Source organism: Notamacropus eugenii, chromosome 5 (genome assembly GCF_028372415.1).
Source record: "Notamacropus eugenii isolate mMacEug1 chromosome 5, mMacEug1.pri_v2, whole genome shotgun sequence".
NCBI lineage: Eukaryota > Metazoa > Chordata > Mammalia > Diprotodontia > Macropodidae > Notamacropus > Notamacropus eugenii.
Genome location: NC_092876.1, coordinates 67,262,562 through 67,285,354, shown reverse-complemented (window position 1 = coordinate 67,285,354; position 22,793 = coordinate 67,262,562). Strand labels below are relative to the sequence as shown.

The 22,793-nt window shown below is 44.9% G+C and overlaps 1 protein-coding gene and 1 long non-coding RNA gene across 14 annotated transcripts in view; one reads left to right on the top strand and one right to left on the bottom strand.

Annotated features, from left to right (window-relative positions):
* UBXN11 (UBX domain protein 11) overlaps nt 1–22,793 on the top strand; it is a 33,320-nt gene that overhangs the window by 6,000 nt on the left and 4,527 nt on the right. For 5 of the 13 annotated variants that reach the window (XR_011967114.1, XM_072609446.1, XM_072609441.1 and 2 more), the window contains exons 2-10: nt 367–473; nt 1,786–1,823; nt 2,829–2,927; nt 7,588–7,688; nt 8,033–8,087; nt 12,239–12,318; nt 13,870–13,984; nt 20,906–21,141; nt 22,312–22,389. Coding sequence is in view for 12 of the 13 variants with exons in the window: in XM_072609446.1 (XP_072465547.1) it covers nt 403–473; nt 1,786–1,823; nt 2,829–2,927; nt 7,588–7,688; nt 8,033–8,087; nt 12,239–12,318; nt 13,870–13,984; nt 20,906–21,141; nt 22,312–22,389 (873 nt within the window). In the remaining variant the exon portion in view is untranslated. The remainder of the gene's footprint in view (nt 1–366; nt 474–1,785; nt 1,824–2,828; nt 2,928–7,587; nt 7,689–8,032; nt 8,088–12,238; nt 12,319–13,869; nt 13,985–20,905; nt 21,142–22,311; nt 22,390–22,793) is intronic. The other 8 variants (XM_072609447.1, XM_072609445.1, XM_072609448.1 and 5 more) reach the window with 5 other exon arrangements.
* Nucleotides 7,126–7,588, bottom strand: LOC140504471 (uncharacterized). The gene is made up of 2 exons (XR_011967117.1): nt 7,434–7,588; nt 7,126–7,273 (listed from the first exon to the last, which is right to left on the bottom strand). It is a non-coding gene; the product is annotated as an uncharacterized lncRNA (long non-coding RNA).

Sequence of the window (22,793 nt, the reverse complement as noted above, 5' to 3'; positions counted from 1 at the left end):
TTGTATGTTACGTGTGTGTTTGGGTGTGTGTGTGTGTTGGAGACAGGAGGGTGGTATGGAGAGTTTGCTGTAAGCTTGATGTAGGTGGGCCTCCTTTCATTGGAGGAGGCAGAGAGGGGATTCTTGTTCTAAATGAACTCTAATGCCAGGTGCCCACCCCTCAGAGATTCTGTGACCTGTGCAGCCAGGGCCAAGGGAAGAGGGGAAAGGCTTCCTTCGGCAGCAGGGGCTGCTTCTCAGGATAGTTGCAGGAAGGTGAGCAAGTGTGGATGGGTGGTAAAGAAGGAGGCCCTAGGTTTCTGGTGCAGTGTGGTGATTATAAATCCCTTCATGTCCCCAGAGGTTTCTTTCACTTTCTGATTTCAGGGACCTTCTGACAGATAGGATCTAGAATTAGAAACTATGAGTTCCCCTCTCGCCTCACTTTCCAAGATTCGGAGGGTGCCTCTGCAGTCGGATGTCCAAAACACAGGGTAAGGAGGATACAAGCCTCTTGCTGTCAGACAAGCAGTATCTTCAGGTTGAATGGGTGTCCCAGTTTGAGCTGGGTATGGAGCACAACCAGATGAGAATCAGATTCTGCTTCCTAAGCCTGATAAAGCCAAAAGAGCCCTGATCTGGAAGTTTTCCTGGGGTATTTAACTCTCGGTGGGGCCTTGAACCCTCTGTGATCCTCTGCCTGTGGGCTGTGTTCTTCTGAAGTCCCTATGACTGATCTGCAGAGATTTCAACAGCCTCTCCTTTCCTACACTGAATGCTTCTCGTATTTGAAAAGTTTTGTCTACATCAAAACAGAACCCAGACACCAATGTGTTCATGTTTGCTGGTGTTAACAGCAACAGGAAAGTTAACCCATGACTGTTACCCTAGTACCTCACATACACTGGGACATTTGCAATGCATCCTAGAGATGTCCTTTGGGAGACTGAACTATGCTAGGGGGAACAGAGGGAAATCTGTCTCCTCCCTCCATGTGAGGTTAATTTCATTCCCCCAGCCAGATGATGAGAATGTCACGAAGTACCTAACACTGGTATAGAGCTCAGTTGTTTTTCAAAGTACCTCAGTGATCATAATTCACATTTCTATAAAACTTTACCTCTGTTTTCTCATATGATTCTCTCCATTAATCCCCCACTCCACCCTTCCCATTTTATACATAAAGAAACCAAGACTTAGAGAGCCTGTGCTCTGGGACTGTAACCCAGTGCATCTGATGCCCATCCCATTAACACTTAAAGTCTTTGAGTCCTGTCCTCTCAGTGACTGCCCAGCACCTAGCTCACCATGTGTCCTGTGCCCTGATGTCTTTCCTCCCTTGTTTCTGCTTTTTTGATTCTTATACCAAGTCTTCCCCAAGGAAAGGGAGGTAGGTATCATCCCTCATTTTATGGCAGAAGTCCAGATAGGACATGTGACCTGTTCCCATAGCGGGCCTTCCTCTGGTGGAGGTCTCTAGACTCCCAACCTATTTGTTTTTGAAGCTCCTTCTCAATTCTTTCCCTTGTTCTTTTAGATGTCTAAGAGCAAACCCCAAAATCAGTCCTGCCTTTGTTGTCCCTCCCCAAGCTCTGTAGCGTCCCTTGGGGTAGAGGCCATGGCATGTGCTCCTAAGGCAGAAAGAAGGAGTTGGCCTCCACCTCTCCTTCCCAGTTCCTTTGGATCCAGGGCCAGGGAGCCCCCGGCCAGTGGGCCAGGGCCAGGGCCTTTTGCTGCCTCCCTCCCTTCCCCCAGAGTGTGGCAGTTTCTAACCAGCATTTCCTTTTTGCCCTTTTGGGTTTCCAGGAGGCGATCGTTGCCTTCTCGGATGAAAGTCTTTGGTGGTGAGTGTCTGCCCAGCTGTAACTGCTTCTTATCTTCTTGCCCTGGATGTTGCTTGGGATGGAGTAGATGAACAAGGGAAAATAAAATGGGCTGGAGACGAACAGCCACTTGTCTCTGCCCCTCATGCTGATGGTTGTGGGAGGCTGGAGTTGTTGGGGGTTGGGGAGGGGGCTTCAGTCACTGCTGGACTGACGGATACTATACTGCTCTAGGGTCTCTTCTAGATCCCTTCTCCTCCTGCCTCTGTCACATCTCCCTTCTGCCTCTCCCCCCGCCCAAATCCTTTTCTCCAGTGTCCAATTGGTCAGCTATCAGCAAACTACCTTCCATGAGATGAGTAGATGCCCTTCTCTACAGAAATTCTTCAGCCCATTCCCCTTGTTCCATTTGACCCCCTCAAAGTGCCCATTACTTCCTTGTTCTCCCCAGTCCCCTCAAGCTTCTGCCTCAGTTTCCTCTGATGGTATTTTACTCCTCCACCCTTTGTCAGTTTGGGATGGACTAGACAGGAAAAATTATTGATTGAGTTCCTAATTCTCCATTGTGTCCTCCTTTTGAAAACCCCTACTGGACTCCCTGTTTTATGGTTTTCTAGCTCCACTCCTGATCTTTCCACCTAGATCTTTCCCTCCTCTCTGTCATCTCAGGCCTTTCCCAGGAACTGACCTGTGTGACTCAAAAGAAAATCCCCGTGTTCAGCTTTGGCCTTTTCCTGACATCCTCCTCACCCTACCAGCTTTCTCAAGAAATGACTGTTCTATAGGAACCCCATTTCAAAATGAATGTTCAACTGGGCTCTCCCTTTGGTTTAGTCACCTTGAGAGTGTTAGGTACAACCCTTTAAGGAATCGGTCCTTACCCTCTCTTTCCTTGGAAAAGTCCTTATCACCTCTCTCCCCTTCCCCCACCCCAGCACCTCGAACCCTGACACAGTTTGGGTTCCAGAGTCTGCATCCTCCTATTCTCCCCCCATTAAAAATAACTTCAGACTCTTGGGTCTACAGAGGACGAAGATGATTTGTCAAATGATGGACTTAGTTCAGAAGAAAAGATTTCGGGCGTTGGCTGCAGCATAGAAAGACCCTTCCCTATGGGAAGATCTGGTAAGAGCTTCTGTCTACTCTGGAGGCTGGAGGATCACAACATCATAGGTGGTCAGAGCCTGAGCAGCAGTCATCCTGCCTCTACTAGGCAGGCAGCCCATTCCCTTCTTGGACAGCTCTGATTGTTAGAAAATGCTATCGGCCACCTCTTGGGGGAAGGGCAAAAAAATAAGCACTTATTATGCACCTACAGTGTGCCAGACACTTCACTAAGTCTCATTTGATCCTCACAACCATATTGCAGGGTAGGTGCTACTATGACCCTCATTTTACAGTTGGGGAAGCTGAGGCAAACAGAGGTTAAGTGACTTGCCCAAGGTCACACAGTTTGTATGTGTCCAAGGCTAGATTTAAACTCGTCTTCTAACTCCACATTCATTGTTCATTATTTCTGTCCACTGTACCACCAGTTGCCTTTACTATTGGTTCTAGGTCAGCCCCCTAGGGTCAAGCAGATTAAATCTGATCTTTTTTCCACATGAAGAAGACAAGTGGCCACTCATAGAAGATTTCTGGGGACTTTCTCTCCTGAAGCTAGCTGCTTCTCCATCTCCCTGGAGTGGAGGAGGAAGAGCTGCAGGTCTCCAGAAGGGGCTTGGTGCTGGTAGCAGCTGCAGGGCTTAGGATGGGAGGGTTGAAAGGAGACAGACTGGTTCTGCACAGGACTCAGGAATGAGCTGGCAAACCTAACACAAATCTTCATTGATGCGGTAACACTAGCTGCAGCTTTGTTATGCATCTGTGTATCCCAGAACTATTCCCAGTCTGATAGAGGATGGGCCCAGGATGAAGTGACATCTGTCCAAGTAGCCAGGTAAACTTCTCTGGCTCTTCTATATGAAAACACAGAGGGTACCACTGTGGGTAGGACAGAATGGTGAGCAAAGCTCAGCAGCTCACCACCTCTGTTTCCTGTAGGTCCCAAGCAAATACCCCAAAGCACCCTGGGAAGCTTTATCATGTCCAGGTCTCACCAGGTCTTTTAGGAGAGCCTTGGATCTATTTCCTTGCCTTTTAAATGGAGTATTAGCCCCTCAAGGAAAACCAGAAAGTTGGGCCATAGGCTGTGGGGAGTCAGCTGCTAAGGTCCATGATTCAGGCTTTCTCTTGTACCAGGGCTACCAGGCAGACAGCACTTCAAAACTGGGAGAAGTCTGTAGTGCTGGTGTTTTGGAGGCTAACCCTCAGGAGGAGAAAGAGAGGAGATGAGAGGATCTCTTGGGGTCACACAGATGTGGGATTTAGGGGTTCCTTGGTACTTTCACCTGTGTGTCTGGGTGGTCTCCCTTTGCTGTGTTTTCCAGACAAATCTTGTGTGTGCTGGGTCGTGCTGCTGGGCTGTAGGAGGTCTGAGCCACAGAGGGAACACTTCAGGCTTTAATAGGGCAAGAAGGTCAGCCGCAGCTGGGTCCTAGCCATTCATTCAACCAGCTTCCATGGAAGGTGCAGTGCTGGGCACAGGGGATCCGAAGCAGAAGCAGCAGCTAATCTTTCTAGCATATTCTGTGGTCTGCAGAGCACTTTACAAATACTGTTTCACTTGACCCTCAACAACAGCGTTGGGGACAGAGGCTATTATTACTCTTATCTTACAGAGGAGGCATGATAAATTCTCCACTTGAGAAACTTACCATGTATTGAGGGAAAGCACACAGATACTAATAGCTGTGCTACTGGTGGTTGCTAAGTGGCCTCCCTGCATTCTCTTGCACAAGCAGATCCTGAGCTAAGATCATCTGTGTCCATAGTTCATAGAAGATGATTTCACAACTTTTATTGATGTTTGCTTCATGCTGGGATAGATTGTGTCTGGGAACACTAGCAATTACTCCACAAGTCCTACGCTCACGCATGCTTACCACATACCATGATGACCATAATGGAGAGTAACTCCATAGCCAACCCTCTGATGAGGCCCCTACTCTAACTCTACACACTTGGATCATTCCCAAAACACTGTTGAGGACCAGAACTCTCAGCCTTCATGAGTGATCCATACACCCCCATCACTATCTTTGTGCTCTAAGCATACACCTGCAGCAGTCATTGCCTCTTCCATGCTTGTCACACCAAGGCAGTCCCCTAGTCATCGAATGCCACATACAGTAGGCTTCTGGCCATTTGTATCATGGAGTAGCAATCAGTCTCCTTTGCCATCTCCCTCACAACAGCAAGACTTTGAGACAAAATTATCCCCATAAGTGCAACACACTTGTGTTGGTGTTCCCTTCTTAGCCCTGCAGCATCCCAAACTTCTGACAGATTCAGGAGAGTATTAAGTATAAAGGAGAGGAGGAGGCACAATCAATGCTATGAGACGTTTGAAGCAAGAGAATTTTCATCTGGGCAATTTCAGAGAAGGCTTTATGGAGAAAGTCACACCTGAGTTCCACCTTGAAAGAAATGAGGATATGAGATTTAGGTGGGAGGCCCATTTCAGGCATGGGGGATAGTGTGCCTAAAGGCCAAGATATGAGGAAGGGCAGAACAGTCTGCTACATAGAAAGCGATGAGTCTGGATAGGCAGGTTAGATTGTGGAGGGTCCTGAATCCAAGGTTATGAATTTATCCTCTGTTGTGCAGTGAAAGGCCACTCAAGGCTTTTGAGTCAAAGGGTGATGTAATCAGAATTCAGAAGATTGCTAGGGCAGTAGTGTGAAGGATGATTGGGAGAAAAGAGACTGGAGGCACAAAAACCAATTTGAAGGCTATTATAGTAAACTAGGAAGGAATAGGGACTGGACTTATGGTTTCATTGATATTTCTTGATTAAAAAAAAATTCCCTCTTTAACTGTGGAGTGGCACTTCTTAGAAAGTTGCCTAGACCAGCACTTCTTAAACCCCATGGGGTTGCGACCCACAGTTTAAGAAAGACTGAAGGGGTTGAAAGTGGAAAAAGTTTTTAAGAAACCCTGGCCTAGGCCTAGACCACTGTGAGGCTAAGTGATTGCCCAGAGTCATGCGGCCAGTATGTGGCGCTCAAGCCAGATCCCCATTTGTTGAGTCTTACTACTTCCTGTAGCCTAGGCAAGAAGAGACTTAAAAATCTCCGCAAATATGGCTGGGGGAGACCTACACAGGAAGAGATGGGTTCCAGGGTTACTTGATGGCTGGGCAGGCAGTAAAGAGAAGTGGAAGCAGAGATGATACAATCCCAAGAAAGGAGGGACAAGTACAGATGATTGAAGTACCTTAGGGGAAGCTGGAGAGAAAAGAGGTGACTCAGGGAAGGCTCTGTGGGAACATGAAACCAAGTTTGGAAGTGGGGTAAGGATCAGGGAGGTGACAGTACTACATACTATCTTCTGCCCTTGTCAGACAGCACTTGGAGAATGACAGACATAGCATTTCAGGAGCAAGGCTGACCAAGTAGGAGGGGGCTTGGAACCCTGCCGTGCTAATGTGGACTGAAAGGAAATGTAGTGTAATGAAAAGAGCACGAGATTTGGAGTCTGGAGGCCCCAGTTCAAGTCCCTGCTCTTCTGCTTAGATATTGTGGAGCCTCAGTTTCCTCATATGTAAATTGGGTAAAATAATACAAGCACAACCTGCCTCACAGGAAAGCACTTTGTAAACCTTGCAGTGCTAGAGAAATGTGAATAATTACCAGCATTAAGTTCAAATTGTAAAAGAAAACATCGGTAGTGGAAACAGAATGTGTCTGCAGCCTTGTTGTCACATGAGAAAAGTGCTCTGATGCCCATTCTACTTGATCTCCGATGGCAGAACCAGGACCAGGGGCTGGAAGTACCCGGAAGACAGTTTGATTCTCTTTAAAGCCATTTCCTCCACCCAACAGGGCTGGCCAGAGTGGAGGAGGCTCCTTCCTCATCATCTGGGGCATCCCTGGCAGGCATTTGTGGGAAGTAGGATTCCTGCTTCACTTGTACTAGTAAATTGGCACAGCCCCCTTTAGTGCTGAGACTGTGATTCTCAGTGGACTGAGTATTCCAGGGAGACCTATGCTTCTACTAAGTCTAGTGAATAAGGATGAGGTAGCAGATCTGGAGGGGGCAGGGCTGGGGGTGTGGAGCCCCAGAAGAGGGGGGGCTGGACAGTGGTCAAAGGGTCTTGAAGCCTAGCCTGAACTTCCTAGTCCAGGGTTCTCTCCATTTGACCACTTCCCCTTGGTTACGCATTCCTCCTCCCTCCCTCTCACTGTGTGTGCCATCTACTCCAGAGACTTTGTGAAGTGAATGTCATTCTATCTTGGGCCCTTTAGTGGGGTGGAGACCTTGGGCTTTCAGTCAAGGGTAGGGCTGGGATAGGGGGTGGGTTCATTTAAGAAGTGGAGGGTCTGATCCTGGAGATAGGTAGGTTGAGGCATAGGAAGATCAGTCAGGACCTGGAAGTCAAACAAGGGATGGAAGGTCGGTCAGGAGGGGGAGAATCAGGTCTTAGACAGTCAATAGGTGGTTCATCTCTAGGGCATTCAAGGGGTGACTACTGGCATTGGTTAATTGAAGTTGGAAGGGTGGGTCAGTCCCAGGGTGATCAGTGGATACCTGGATGAGTCATTCAAAAGCTGGACATCTCTCTTTGGGTCTCAGAAATCTTAGGAGCTTGGTGGAGTGGGGAAGATCAGTGTCCATTCATTTCCTAAACACATGGGCCTCCACCTCAGTTCTTCTATGTGGCCTGAAGTCATTTTTTTGCCAGGGTCCCTGCCCCGTGACATGGGCCTGATCTCCTCTTTGGTGAAGAAGTTAAATGAACTGGAAGAAAAGGTGAAAAAGCAGGCCGAGGAACTGAACATCAAGGTACTGGGCCCAGACCAAACTGGCTGCTGTCTGCAAGGCCATGGGTGGTTCCCGATGAGGCTGAAAAGGCTGAAAAAAGCCCCCAACACTTGGGATCCTGTCCAGTTCAGTGGGAGGCTTGGGCATCTTCCCTTTGCCTGGGATGTTTGGGAACCAGGGCCTCCATGACCCTGAGCCATGGCAACTGAGTTCCAATGGCTTTGTTCTGCCATTCATTCTGGAATCTCAGTTTCTGTACTTGTGGGCCAAGAAGGAATCACTAGAGGCTTCCCAGAGGCACCATTACCAGTTTCCCGAGTGCCAGGAACCGGTCTGGGGCTGATGTTGGTGCCTTGGTACTGCAGGACCAGTGGATCAAAAGCCTCAAGTTGAAAATCAAAAGCCTGCAGTCAGACGAAGGTAATAGAATTCTCTGGCCAGAGTCCTGGCCTGTCTAGCTTCCCCTCCCACTCCCAACTCCAACTCCAGCCTAAGGGGCCCACAGTTCTGAAGAAGAGACACATCATCCCTGCCTTGAAGAGCCACCAGGGTGGGAGGGAAGCCTGGACATGCAAACCCAAAACATACAATATGGAACCATGTGACTTTTGTAGAAAAGGAATTCGACTTATATGGTGGCTCCAAAGGGCAGAACTAAGAGGAATGGGAGGAAGTTGGAGAGAGGCAGCTTTAGGCTCCATGTCAGCAAAAGTTTTCTCCTAGAGCATTCCAAAAACAGTGAACTTACTTGGGAGGTAATTAGATCTGCCCTCATGGGAAGATCTCAAGCAGAGGATGGATACACCACTTGTCGGAAATACAATCATATGGAAGATTCTTGTTCAGATATGGAGCAGGTGGTTGGGGGTGTTAGGGTTGGGGTGGGTAGGAGTTTGGGAGCACCGGCTAGGGAAGAGCATTGGGGTGTGGCCAAGGCTCTGAATCACTGGGATCCATGATACAGGGCATCCTACCAGTCTTACTTCCGTCTTCAGCTTAGAAATATAAATGCTACATCCTTAGAAAAACAACTTGTAGAAGATTATTTAAGGCTTCAAAATATCAGTATTATTAAAATTCAAGGTAACTACTGTCTTGTTCTATGTATCACTAGTTAATTTTTGGACTTTGTAAACACTTATCAGCTGTGGCTCAACGACTGAAATGATTACATTTGCAATCCTATCCTTACGAAGATCCTAAGAAAGAGGTTTTGACACACACATACAGCTTTGACATTACCCCACAAGAAAAAGTCTAATGGAGCTAGATCAAGTGACCCAGGTGGTCAAAGCAAGAGGACATCCTGTATGGACCAACCAGTCTTAGAAAATGCTATCCTCAAACTGTTATACACAAAGCATAATCACAGGCTGCCCTGACTTGTTGAGATTAAAATCTCATTATTCAAAATTCACAAGACTACTAAATGTAGAAGAAATTTAATTAAAGTTTCATGGAGGGTGGTGTTGGTGGTAAGTTTGTAGCATTTCTACTTCTGAAGTTATTAAGACTTATAACTGCATTAAAACTTTGGAAACCCCCTGTGTACGGAGATGAGCAATGAGGTTGAAGAGAAGTCCTTTAAAGGGGGGGCAGGTAACCAGATTATTCACTGTCCTCCCTCAATGCCCTTATTGGAGAAGCTGCCTGAAGGCTTTATTATTTAAGATCCACGTGGCCTACTTAGAATGTCCTCGTCTCTCCTGGCTGCCATCTACCCCGGTCTCTATTGCAACTCCCTCAATTACGTTAGGTCTTTCTTTTCATCCTGACTCTTAACACAACCTTCTGGGACTTCAGCATGCATGTTAAGGAACCATTTAGCAAACTGGCTTCTTTCTTCCTCCATTTCAATGACTCTTTCCACCCAACTTTAACTCCATACCGTCATGGTCCTGCATCTACCTGCAGTCATTTCCCAAACTGAATCACCTCCAAGATCTAACCTACAAAGTCTGTTAACCATCATGTTCATGAGACCTACTTGCTTGTCACACTTATCACGTCCTCTGACCCCTCCACCCACCTCCATTCTCCCAGTCCTCATCCCCTGCTTTGGCTTCACTTTTAATCTAATGCCCATTTATTGATTTAATATGAATACTCATTTAGTACATTGTCAAGCACTGAATTGTTTCACTAGAATTCCTGCCCCACCCCGCCCCGACTGTTAGCCCTTCTTGACCTGGAAATCCTTGAGTAATCGTTACTGCCTGAACCCTCTGCATCTGTTCTGGGACTTGTGAAGCACAGCCAGAGAAAGCTTCAGAACGAAGGTGGCTTCGTCCATTACACATTTATGTTCTGTCATTTCAGCTGAGCCTTTGTTCTTTGAATCAGCCAAACCTTCATTAAGGACCTGTTGTGTCCTGGGGACAGAAAAACAACAATAAAAGAAGTAGTCCTGGTCCCCAAGAGCTTTCATGTTTAATAGGCAGTTGTTGATAGGGAACTGGAGCTCAGGAGAGATACTGAGGCTGGGTATATAGAGCTGGGAATTATCTACATAGAAATGAAAACTGACCCCAGGGGGCTAATGAGGTTATCAGAGGAGGGGGAGAGAGAGAGGGAAGAAGGAGAGGAGGGAAGAGAAGAGAAGAGGAGAAGAGAGGAGAGGGCCCAGCACAAAGTTTACAGCACATCACCTAGAAGCCTCTTTCTCTGAGACTTCTTAGCCCCTGTCCTCAAAATTTCCAAGTATCCTCAGTTATCCTTTCCTTCTCTCCCCTGGTCACAGAAAAGCTATCCCTACACCTTCTTTAATTACTCCACCACAGTTACCAACAACTTTTTTGTTGGCAAATCTGATGGTCTTTTCTCAGGCTTCATCTTCTTGACTTTTCTGCTGCGTGTGACCCTGTTGAGTCCCCCCTTTTTCTTAGGTTTTCTCTCTGCTCTGGGTTTTTATGAAGGTGCTCTCTCCTGCTTCCCCCTACCCCTCTGATCTCTCCTTCTCAGGCTCCTTTGCTCTCCCCATTGTTCCTCTCTCTCCTTCACTGATTCCTCATCCTCTTCCTGACCCCTTAAGCCCTTAAGGTTGTTGTCTCTCAATGCCTCTTGTCAGTCTCTCTTCTGCTCTGGGTTCTTTCCTTTGGCAGTCTCTTTCCCTGCCATGGCTTCTGCTGGCCCTTCTATGCAGATGGTTCCCAAATCGAAATCTCCAGCTCTGACCTGTCTACTGATAGACCAGACCCACATTTCTGTCAGCCATCAGGACACATACATTTCAACATCCTTTTACTACTTCAAACTCAACATGTCCAAAGCAAAATTTATTTTCCCCCATGAGTCAGTTCCTACATCTGATTTCACCTTTTCTGTCTCTAACACTACCGATTTACCCCATCTCCCAGGTTTGTGTCTTTGGGGTTACTTTTTATCTTTCCATCTCCCTGAGTTCTCATATGGAGTCTTTTACCAAGTCCTAACAATTCTCCTTCTTTCACATCAACTTTCTCTTATTTCAGTTGCTTTTACTCATGTAGAAAATATATTTTTTTGGCACCCACCAAGATGATTACAACATCTTCCTCCCATTGGTCTCCACTCATGTTCTGTCTTCACTTCTCCATTTCAGTCTTCTACTTTCCAAATGAATTGTAAGGAGCTGTAACTGCCCCTGGGATAAATTGAGTTGGGGGAGGGGGGCACAGTCAGACTACAGTTGTGCTGGGAACCAGGGCAGCCCATTCCCCCAGAGGTGGGGCAGTACAGTGCCATGGGACTGCCAGTGAGGAACTTGGCCCTTCTGTGGGGGAGGCTCCATTTGTCAGACTCTGCTCTGACTGTTAAAATAATCGTTTCCTTCTGTAGATCTGATCATGCTACCCTTTTATTAAATAAATGATAAGGGCCCACATCTAGTTCCTACTAAATAATATTCAACTGCTTTGCCTTGCATTTGAGGCTCTCTACACTTTGGTCCCTTTCCAACTGAATTTCATATTAAGGCATTTCATGAACTTTGCATGCCAGTCAAATTGGCTCACTCTTTGCCCTGTGAATGTACCCTGTAATTTCCCACCCTCATGCCACTGTTCATAATGTTCCTTGTGCCTCCAGTGCCAGTGGACTCCTCTTTTCATGTTGAATTCCTATTCACACATTAAGGACCCTAAATGGGGCCTCTTCCCCAATAACTTCCCTGATCTCACTCTGGGTTATTAACAGCCTTTGACCTTAGATCTGACATCCACTCTGCTCTGAACCTAATGCACTTAACATATAATGTGTTTTACAGTTGTGTGTTTATTTCTTATCCTTGTCTCATCGAAACTTTATACCCAACCCAGAACTTGGTACATAATAGTCATTTAATAGAAGTTTGTTGTATGAATGAATGAATGACTCAGCAGGGTTTAAAGCAGAGTTAGTTCACCCCCAAATTTGGAATGGAATGTGGAATTCTGGTGTTTGGGGGTGCTGTACAAAATCTTATTCTATGCAGTGCCTGACCCTTGAAGGTATCTTCTTGAAAGCCCAGTGTCATTGGTCAAGGAGGCCACCCTGAGCCCTGCATCTCTGCGGTAGTTGTTGGGGACCCCCTGAAACCATCCTATCTTTTCCAGAAGATCAAAGAAGTTTAACTCATACAGAAGAACTGGAAGCCAAGTGTCAGTACCTTCAGAATCAGGTCCATGAAATGGAGGTGAGAACACAACTGGGGAGGAGACTTTGGGGCATCTCCCAGTGACCGGAGGCTACAGAACTCACGTGCGCCTTTTTCCAGCCTCTTTCTCACCTGTCTACCACTCCTAGTAGACCATCATCATCCTAACTGTGATACTACCTATGTGACCTCTCTGAATCTCAGTTTCTTTATCTGTAAAATGAATAGATTGAGCTAAATTATTTCTGAACTCCCTCCCATCTCTAAGTCCTATGAAATTATGGAAGAGCTCCTGACCCAGCATCTTGTGCTCTGCGTCTGCCTGTGTCATGATCGATGCTCATGGAAATGGCCACTATCACTACCATCGTCATCGTCACTCACAAACCCCAGAGTAGACTCTTTGGTCATAATTTAGCTGGAAGGAAGCAGTGAGATACAGGTCTTAGAGAAGGTCAGAGGGGCAGGGTTCAAATGTTGGTCCTGAAACTTGGGAACTCTGTGATATAGGCAAGCCTTTGACCATCTCTAAAATGTCCATGCTTGGTGACATCTCTTTTGTCGTGCCTCTCAGTGATATGAGGGAGGCCAACTTTGTTAGCCTTAAAGCAGTGGATAAAGGTGAGCTATTATTATGAAACAGTCACCTCCTTCCCCAGGTTGATTGCCTTATGAAAGTAGTGCCTAATTGTCAATGTCATAGCCTAGTTCAGAGCCAGGAAGGCAAAGCCCCAAACCTCAGCCCTGGTTGCAACATCAGCAGACTCCTCTTGTGGCATACAGCTTTAACCTTCTCTTTCACATCTCATTTCCTGGTGCCTCAACCAAACAGCACATGCCCCATTTAAACCCCTGTCCTGTGGCTTCTGGCGGTACCCCTCACTCAAGGAGAGGAGTTGGCTGGGGGAACAGAAGTCATCTTTGGGGTAACAGGTGGGAGGCCAACACCTAATCTTAAAGTAGTGTGTTTCTCCCCTCTTCCCTCCCTATTTCTGTGCTGGAACTGAGAAAAGAAAGATAGGAGACTTGGATTTGATTCTCAGCTCTGTCAGGTCTAACCTGCTGTATGATCTTGAGCATCCTCCTCACTGCACCTCAGTTTCCTTATCTGTGAGAAAAGAGGGTTTGACCGGATAGATGATCTCTAAGGGACTTCCCAACTAGTAATAACAGCTCATTTTTTTAATAATACAGTGTGAAATGCATCCTTTATTTTATTTGCTCCTTAGAGCTAAGTAGAGCAAGCATTATTATTTCCATTTTACAGTGAGAAAACTGAGATTCAGAGTAAAGTGACTTGCCCAAGGTAACACAATTAGGAAGTCAGAGCCAGGACTTGAACCCAAGTCTTTTGTCTTCAAATTCACCCCACACTCAGTGCCTTATCTCTGAAAGTCTCTGCTTCTACTACAGTGGTTAGGGAAGCCGGCAGAGGAGCCAGAGCTTCACAGCTCTCCTTGATTCTGCTAAGAACTTGTTACTGAATCATGAAACTGGTAACCTTCACTGACCCTTCCCTCCTTGGGTGTCTCTCATGAAAGAAGCCTCGCTAATACCAGTCTTTCTCTGTGTCCTCCTCTTCCTGCTCAGCGATTTCTGAATGACTATGGACTGGAATGGGTAGGAGAACCATCGGAAATCGAGATGGAGATGGAAACGGACTTAGAGCCAGAGAAGTGGACACTCAAAAAACTCTGGAAGCCAGGTAGAGTGGGGCCTTAAGAAGGCTGTTCCCTGACTCCAAGCAGATGACCTTCTACCCTGGGGCGAGATGCATCCCCTCTCTGGGACTTAGTTTCCTCATCTGTCAAATGAGAGAGTTGGATCATGAAGATACTTTGCAGCGCTAAAATTCTGTTATCTTATGATTTGGTGGTCTCTAAGGCCCCTCCCAGCACTTATATTCTAGATCGGGGGGACCTCGAGGCCACATGTGGCCCTCTAGGTCCTCAAGTGTGGCTGTTGGACCACTGTTCTAGATTCTAAATCCCTTCCACCTTTACTGCTCTGAGGTATCTTCCAACACTGACATTAGATGGTCTTAGATCCTTACTAGCTCTGCTATCCTGTGTTCTCTAAGCCCTTCCGGTTGAAATGTTCAGTGAGGTTACTTCCTTCTTTTGCTTTCATACTCTCCAGGGTGGGAATGGCCTTGAGCCACTACTTCTTGCCTATCAAATGATGTGTTTTTCATTTCTCATCTGATTTTCCTTCTTTCAGCCCTTTTCCTCTCTCAGCTGCCATCCTTTGTTTCATCTTTGTCTTGACCCTGTACTGAAGACTCTCATCCTGATCTTTAAAAATATTCATTTTTATTATGAAATTGACAAATATCAACTGTTTGTCCCTCTACAAGGAACAGAAGAGAATCCTGAAGTGACACCACGAATCTCCACTAGGTGTTACTGTTTTTTAAAGAATAAATTTCCAAGTTACCGTGTTAGTTCCCAAACTGCCCAGCTTGTCAGTGTCTCTTTCTGAATTTCCTCATGCACTCTTCTATTTATTTTTAAGAGAGACTCATTGATGCTTGTTTGCTTCCTTTTTTTTTTTTTAAAGGATCATTATCATTATTCTCTTCCCACACTTCCATTCCCCCAAATAAAAACCCTCCCTTGGAACAAATAAATGTAATCATTCAAAACAAATCCACACATTTGCCATGTCTGAAAATTTAGGCATCATCTTGCATCTGTGGGTCTATTAGCTCTTTGCCAAGAGACAGGAAGCATGGTTCATTACTAATCTCATGGAATCATGATTTGTTATTACGTTAATCAGTATTCTTAAATCTTTCACAATTATTTTCCTTTACAATGTTGTAGTATATAAACTGCACCAGTTCTGCTCACTTTACTCTGTATCACTTCATACAAATCCTTTGGGGTTTCTCTGATTTGGTCCTTTTTGTGATTTTTTATGGGGCAATAATATTTGATTGCATTCATATGCCATAATTAGTTTAGCTGGTCTTCAGTTGATGGACACCCACTTTGTTTCTAGTCCTTTGTTCAAACAAAAGATGCTGCTGTAAATTATAAATATATGATTATAAATTCTTTTTTTTACATATGAGTCCTTTCCCTCTTTCTTTGGGGTTGTAGGGCTAGTCATGATATCACTGGGTTCCAAAGGGTATGAACAGTTGAAGTATTTTTTGAATATAGTTTGAAACTGCATTCCAGAAAGTTTAGATCTTCTTACAGTTGCATGACAGCACCTTTGTGTGCCTATCCTTCCAAAGCTGCCCTCACAATTGTTAGTTTTCCTTTCTTGGTCATCTTTGCCAATTGAATAGTTTTGAGGTGGAACCTCAGAAGGGTTGGTTTTTTAAAAACTTTTTAAAATTTTGAACTGAAAGCAAAAGAGGAAAAAAAAGATGAGCATTTCCATCTATATATCAAAATACACAGCGAAGATTGTATATAAAACCTTAAATCTTCATTTCATACTGCTTGCTTTTAAAAAATATGTAATACGTTTCATACCTTATTTTCAAAGTTGTCCTGTCTATGGCTTCCTTCTGAACCTCCTTCTGTTCTCTTCTGTGCATCTGAACAAGTGTTTTAAAGGCCTTCTTTTTGACATCATTTTTCTTACCTCCCTCCCTTCTATCCTCCACTCCAAATTAAAAATAGAAGAAAACCAAACAACCAACCAACCTTGTAACAAAGAAGTATAACAAAACATCCACACATGTGACCTTGCCTCTCTCCCCCTTCTCTCCAAGATCCTCTCCTGCCTCAACTTCCCTCTCTCCTCATTTGAGAACACAAGAAAAGCAAAACCCCTTACAATCATTTATAGTCAGTCAGAACAAAAGTCTACATTGGCTGTATCCAAAAAGAGAGTTGTCTCATTCTGAATTCTGCGTCCTTCACTTCTCATGTTAGGAGGTGTCATCCTCAATCCTCTGGAATTCTGATTGGTCATTCTGCTGAGAAGAGTTCAGTACAACAGTTACCCAACCCATTTATGTACTATAATTTGTTTAGCCATTCTCCAGTTTATGCGTACTCCCTCGGATTCCCATCCGTTGCCACTTCAGGAAGAGATATAAATATTTTTGTACATCCTTTTAGAGTTTGTTTTGTGTAAGATTCATCCTTCCCTTAAATTCCTTTTTATTTCTTCCCCCCCTTTCCTCTTTCTCTCCTATATTCCTCTTGAGTGAACATAGATGTGTGTGTATTCATATGTGTGTATGTTCTTCCATCTTTAAAATAGTTCAGATGAGAATCTGGTTCAAGTGTCAAACCACTCCTTCTACCCCTTCTTGTTTACGTAGATGTCTACTTGTGTACCTCATTGTTGTCCCTTACCTTCCATTCCCTTCCCCACCTTTTCTTTCCAATCTTTTCTTTTTTAAAAAAAAAATTATTTTTAGTTTTCAACATTACTTTTGTAAGATTTTGAGTTCTAAATTTTCTTCCTTCCTCTCCCCCATCCTCAAGACAGCATGCAATCTAATATAGGCTATACATGTACAATCATATTAAACATATTTCCACATTAGTCATGTTGTGAAAGAACAATCAGAACCAAAGGAGAAAACCACAAGAAAGAAATAACAAAACAAAATAACAAAACAAAAAAAGAGAGAAAATAGTCTGCTTTGATCTGCATTCAGACTTCATGGTTCTTTCTCTGAATGTGGATAGCATTTTCCTCATGAACTTTTTGGAATTGTTTTAGATCATTGTATTGCTGAGAAGAGCTAGGTCTAACAAAGTCATCACAGAATGTGGCTGTTACTGTGTACAGTGTTCTCTTGGTTCTGCTCACTCACTCAGCATCAGTTCATATAAGTCTTTCCAGGTTTTTCTGAAGCCCTCCTGCTCATCATTTCTTATGGAACAACAGTATTCCATTACATTCATATACCACAACTTGTTCAGTCATTCTCCAGTTAATGGGCATCCCCTCGATTTCCAATTCTTTGCCATCACTAAAAGAGCTGCTGTAAATATTCCATCTTTTATTTAGACCATCAAGACAAAAAAGAACCCCATCCCTAGTCTTGTCTAATTTGACTCCCTCTATGAACCTTCATGATGATGGTACACATGTCCTCTCCCTGTATTTAAATGCATACAGTCTGTCCTTTATAATTTTTTATGTTGCTTTTTAGACCTCTCTTTACTCCTGTGTTTGACCTTCAAAGTTTCTTTGCAGCTCTGATCTTTCCATCATGACTGCTTAGAAATTCTTTATTAAAGATCCATTTTTTCTCATTTAGGATTATATATTCTATATATTACATATATAGGATTATATATATATATATATATATATGATTATATATTTTGCTGGCTAAGTTATTTTTGGCTGAAGCCCATTTCCTTTACCTTCTGGAATATCATATTTCAGGTTCTCTGCTGCTTTATAATGGTGGCTGCTAAGTTATCTGTGATCCTGACTTTGGTTCCTTGGTACTCAAATTCTCTGTCTACTTACAGATTTTTTTTTTTTTTTGTAATCTGGAAGTTCTAGATTTTGGTTATGATCCAAGGAGTTTTTATTTGGAGATTTCATTCAGAAGGTGACTTGTAGACTCTATTTCCACTTTGCCCTCTGGTTGTAAGAGATTTGGGCAATTTTCTTTTAAAGATTTCTTGAAATGGGATGTCTGGGTTCTTTTTTTCCTTTTTCCAGCCCCGGTGTGGATATTTCCAACGCTTTTAGGTTTTTTCTTCTCCATCCATTTTCCAGGTCGGTTATTTTTGCTATGATATCTTTTTACATTTTCTTTCATTTTTCTTTTTCCAAGCTTTTTGACTTTTTAAACTTTTTTTGTTACCACTTGACGTCATTGACTTCTATTGGATCCTTTCAGATTTTCAGGGAGCTTGTTGCTTGGGCAAAGTTTTGAACTTCTTGTACCAAAAGGTTTCTTAATACTTCCTTCCATAGCTTTCATTTCTTTGCCAGTTTTTTTCCCTCAGGTATTCTTATTCAATTTATAAAAAGTTGTTTCTTTGTTTTGTTTTTTTACCTTGCAGACTGTGTTTTTCTCTTGTAGACATTTTGGAGTCAATCTTTTCTTGTCTGTTTGTGCCTTGAGTGTCCCTCCTGCCATAATAGCTCATAATCATTCACAATAGCTTTTCTTTCGTTTGTTTGCTCATTCTTCCAACCTTTCTCCTGACTTGGGACTTGGTTTTAGGGCTGGGGTCTGCGTCACTTCTGGAGGGAAGGCCTGGGCCATGCTGTTGCTACTTCTTTCCAGGTGTTGAGGGTTGTATACACTGCAGGATCTCAGAGAGAGTCTGGGGATCTGCAAGCTTTTGTTGCTGCCACAGTAGTCTGAGCCAGGGCCAAGTCTGATTGCTACCCCCATATCTGAGCTCTGCAAGTTCCTGACTTGGGTTTTTGTCTGAGCAAGAAAAGATGCTGCTGAACTCCTCTCATGTCATCCAGTTTGGAGAGACTGGTGGGTTTAAAGTGGCAAAATTTTAAGCTTCCCCTTTGGTCTGGGTTTCCTGCTTTGGTTATTTGGTAAGCTGGCCTAGATACTAGAAGTAAGGTTCTGCTCTGAGCCTGGAGGCTGAGCCAGCTGCTGCTGCTGGCTTCTGAACTACCTCCTTACTCAGTACACTGCCCAGCCCTCCCTACCTGGCAACTCTACTGTTGGCCCCTCTGTGTACAGGTCCCTTTTTCACTTTGTTCTGGACCTGTGACCCAGAACCCTGTGCTATGTCCTGGTATGGATCTGGGAATCTTCTCTTGGTGCTTGGGTGCTGGAGGGCCCTGGGTTCCTGCCCCAACCCTGTCCTCAGGAACTGCAGGCCTCTCTGTCTGCCTGTGCTGATCTAAGGGGATGAAAGACTCACTGCAACTTTTTTCTGGATTTCTCCATCAAGACTCGTCTGGTGCATCCTATAGCTGTGTTTGGAGGACGTAGATATAGGCTCAGCTGCATGGCTTTCTTCTACTCTGCCATCTTGGCTCCTCCATCAGCAACTATTTCCCAGCATTCTCTGGAATTGTCTCATCATTTATTAAAGGACAGTAATAACAGTCCATCATATTCCGATACCACCATTTGTTCAGTTGTTTCTCAGTTGATAGACAACCTTTTAATGTCTGTCTTTTTTTCTTTTTGCCCCTCCCTCAACCTCCTCCCCATTTCAGGATCAGGAAATTTGTATTCCTTTATTCTCTCCCCTACAGTATCTTTCCTCTTAACCTCCCCCTCCAACTCCTATCCTGCTTATTTCCCTATTGAATAGCTTGATATGGTTCTACAACAAACTCTGTGTGTGTGCATATGTGTGTGTGTCTGTGTGTGCATGTGTGTGTATGTGACTGTGTCTGTGTGTGTTCATGTGTGTGTGTCTGTGTCTGTGTGTGCATGTGTATGTGTCTGTCTCTGTGTGTCTGTGTCTGTATGCGTGTGTGTGTATACAGTGTATTCTGCCATTCTTTGGTTCAGATAACAGCGATGCACATCTCAATCCCCATACCCTCCACCCTTCCTCTCCATTTGCATACTCTTATTTTTCTCATACCTCAATTATAAGAAATAGCAAGTTTCTCTTCCCTTCTTCCTTCTTTCTACATAAGGTTATGCCTTTTACCCTCCCTTCCTTTTCTCACCTCAGAACAGAGCCAACCCACCCCTAGGCCTTCTGCTTTTTAACCTTTGGCTCCTTCAATACTCTTTGAAAACATTAAGATTCTGAGGGGATATTTATTTCTTTTCCTTATGAGATTATTAGCAGTGAATCATCATAAGGTCTCTTCTGGTTGCTCAAAAAAATCTTGACTTTCTAGGTTTCTCTTGACTCTTGGGTTTGTATTTCCACATTTCTACAAGTTCTTGTCTTCTCATCAGATATGCTTGAAAGTTCTGTTTCATTAAAGATACATCCCTCCCCCCCCCCCACTGGATCATACTTAGCTTTTTAGGACACATTATTCCTGATGGTAAGCCTGTGTCATTTGCCTCTTGAAATACTATATTCCAAGATTTCTTCTCACTTACAGTAGAGACTGATCATGACTATGGTTCCTTGGTACTTGAACGTCTTTCTGCCTTCTTGAAGGATTTTTCTTCGATATAGATCGGCTCTGAATCTTGGCTGTATCATTCCTGGGACTTTCCCTTTTGTGGTTTCTTTCAGGAGGTGATCAGGGGATTTTTTTCTTATTTTTACTTTGCCCTCTGGTTTTATTAGCTCAGAGTAGTTTTCACTTATGATTCTTGAAATATAGCGTCCAGGCCTTTTTTTGTCATCCTTTTCTTTATATTTTACCTCCATAGTAGTATGAGGCATTGGATTAGTTTCCTCTGCTAGCAGATGGGAATAACAACCAAGCCCTGGAGTAGTGGCTCCTGAATGTATGTCCAAGTACCTTGTGATCATAAAATGGAAATGGGAGTGATTGTCATTATCATAAAAGTGATCCTAAAGGTGCAGCCTGGCCCGGAGTCAAGGGTATGGATCAGGTGACCTTTCAGGGTGCCTGGAGCCCTAGGAATTGGGAAATCCCATGCCCCATTGCTCACACATATACCTATTCTGGAAAGAGGACCACTGTTTATCTCATGGCCCCATTCCCACTGGGTAATCAGACACATGAAAAGTTGATAGTGTACTTTTCCAAGATCACTACTCCTCAGGGACCCCTCGGTTACTAGGAGAATCCACGGTGCCTGCTCCCACGGTGGACTTTGATGAGCTACTAGAGAATCTGCGAGATCTCAGTCTGTTGGCTGGGGAGGGGCAGTCCTTGGTACACACCTCATCCAGCATGGCAGTGCTCAAGACCCCGGAGCCAGTGCCCTTGACATTGTATCAGAATGGGATCATCATGTTCAATGGGCCCTTCCGGCCCTTCTCAGATGTCTCCACACAGGTAAGGAGCCCCAGTGGGCAGGAGACAGGGTGGGAGAAACCAGAAAGTCTAGATTCTAATCATGCATCTGTCACCGATTCTTAGTGTGACCTTGGGCATGTCACTGTCCTTCTCCGGGCTGGACACAATGTCCTTGAATGGTCCTTGAAGATGTGATGTGCTGATGGTGAGGTTCTAGAATGGTCCTGCCTACTCAGTGTAAAACACCATGCTGACCCGGGGGAAGGGATGATGAGGGACATATGAGACTGTCCCTACTCTTATGAAATCCACACTCCAGTGGAGGGACAAAACCAAATGCAGATGACTGTATTACACAACAATACATTCTAAGTGCTGGGAAGGGGGCATAGTGGGGTGGGAGGGAATCAGGGCCATCTTCCTGGAAGGGGCAGCATTTGGGCTGGGCTTGAAAGGCTGAGAAAGAAGTCAACAGGCAGAGAGGGAACAAGGGCCTAGCAGGCTTTGGGAAGGGCCTGAGCAAAGTCACACACACAGGGAGGGGGATGCAGGGGGCAAACAGAGCAGAGGTGTGTGGAGACATTATATGAGATATCACCTGCCAGGCCAAGCACACTGTGCTGTTTTCAAGGGGAACACGATGTTTGAGTCACTGGAAAGGGCTAAAGGTTTTGCAGAGGCCAGGGGATAGAGGATGTGACTTGTCTGTCCTCCCAGAATCAGCCCCACTCAGGGCTTCTGAAAATCCCTTACGAAAGTGGGGAGGAGAGGTGGGAAATCACAGGTCCTTGAAGTGTGAAAGGAGGGGATCTCCTCTCCCAGCCAAGATGAGTAAATGGGATATTCTCTGGGATGACTTGTGCCCCAGAGCAGTGAAGGTTGATGGGGGTGGAGATGGTGTGATGTACCTTTCCATGGCTATCAGATGTGCCTTTTCCCTGCCTCTGTCCTGTGGGTGACTCCTTTTGCTGCCCTGCTGACAGTGACCACCTACTGCATGCCAAGGCAGTCAAGGCTCAGGGTCTGGGCATCAAAGTGCCTCTTATAGACCCCAAAACTTAAGGCAGAAATGTTCTTACATGTGGGAGTGACCTGGAGAGGAAGCTGAGGCAGAGCCAAGATTATGGGGTGGAGGTGGGAGGAAATTGGCCTTATCTGAGGCCGTAGAGGCCACTTCTTCACCCAGCCTTCTGCCCATCTCCCCTGCAGCAATGCATCCAGGACATCCTCGATGGCTTCTTCCCTTCAGAGCTGAAGAAAGTTTACCCCAGTGGAGTTCCTTTCCAGGTAAGGAGCCTGCTCATCCCTCATCTTCATTCTAGATCTTGGTTCAACCACTAGAACCTCCTGAGAGGAGAAGGCAGGCCCTGACTTCAGGGAGCCCTCATCTGAAGGTGTACCAGGGGTGGGGAACCTGCATCCTTGAGGCCACTTATGACCCTCTAGGTCCTTGAGTGCAGCCCTTTGATTGATTCCAAACACCATAGAACAGATCTGATCAAAGGGCCACCCTCAAGGACCTAGAGGACCATAGGCTCAGTAGACAATCTTTGTCCTTGGGGAACTCAGCTCATGCTCCAGGAAAACTACTGTCTTTAGGATGAAGACAACATGCATCCAGCACACAAAAAACCAAGGAAAGGTTTTTCAACCTGAAATGGGAGTTAGAGGAAGGGGATGGGAGGGAAAGG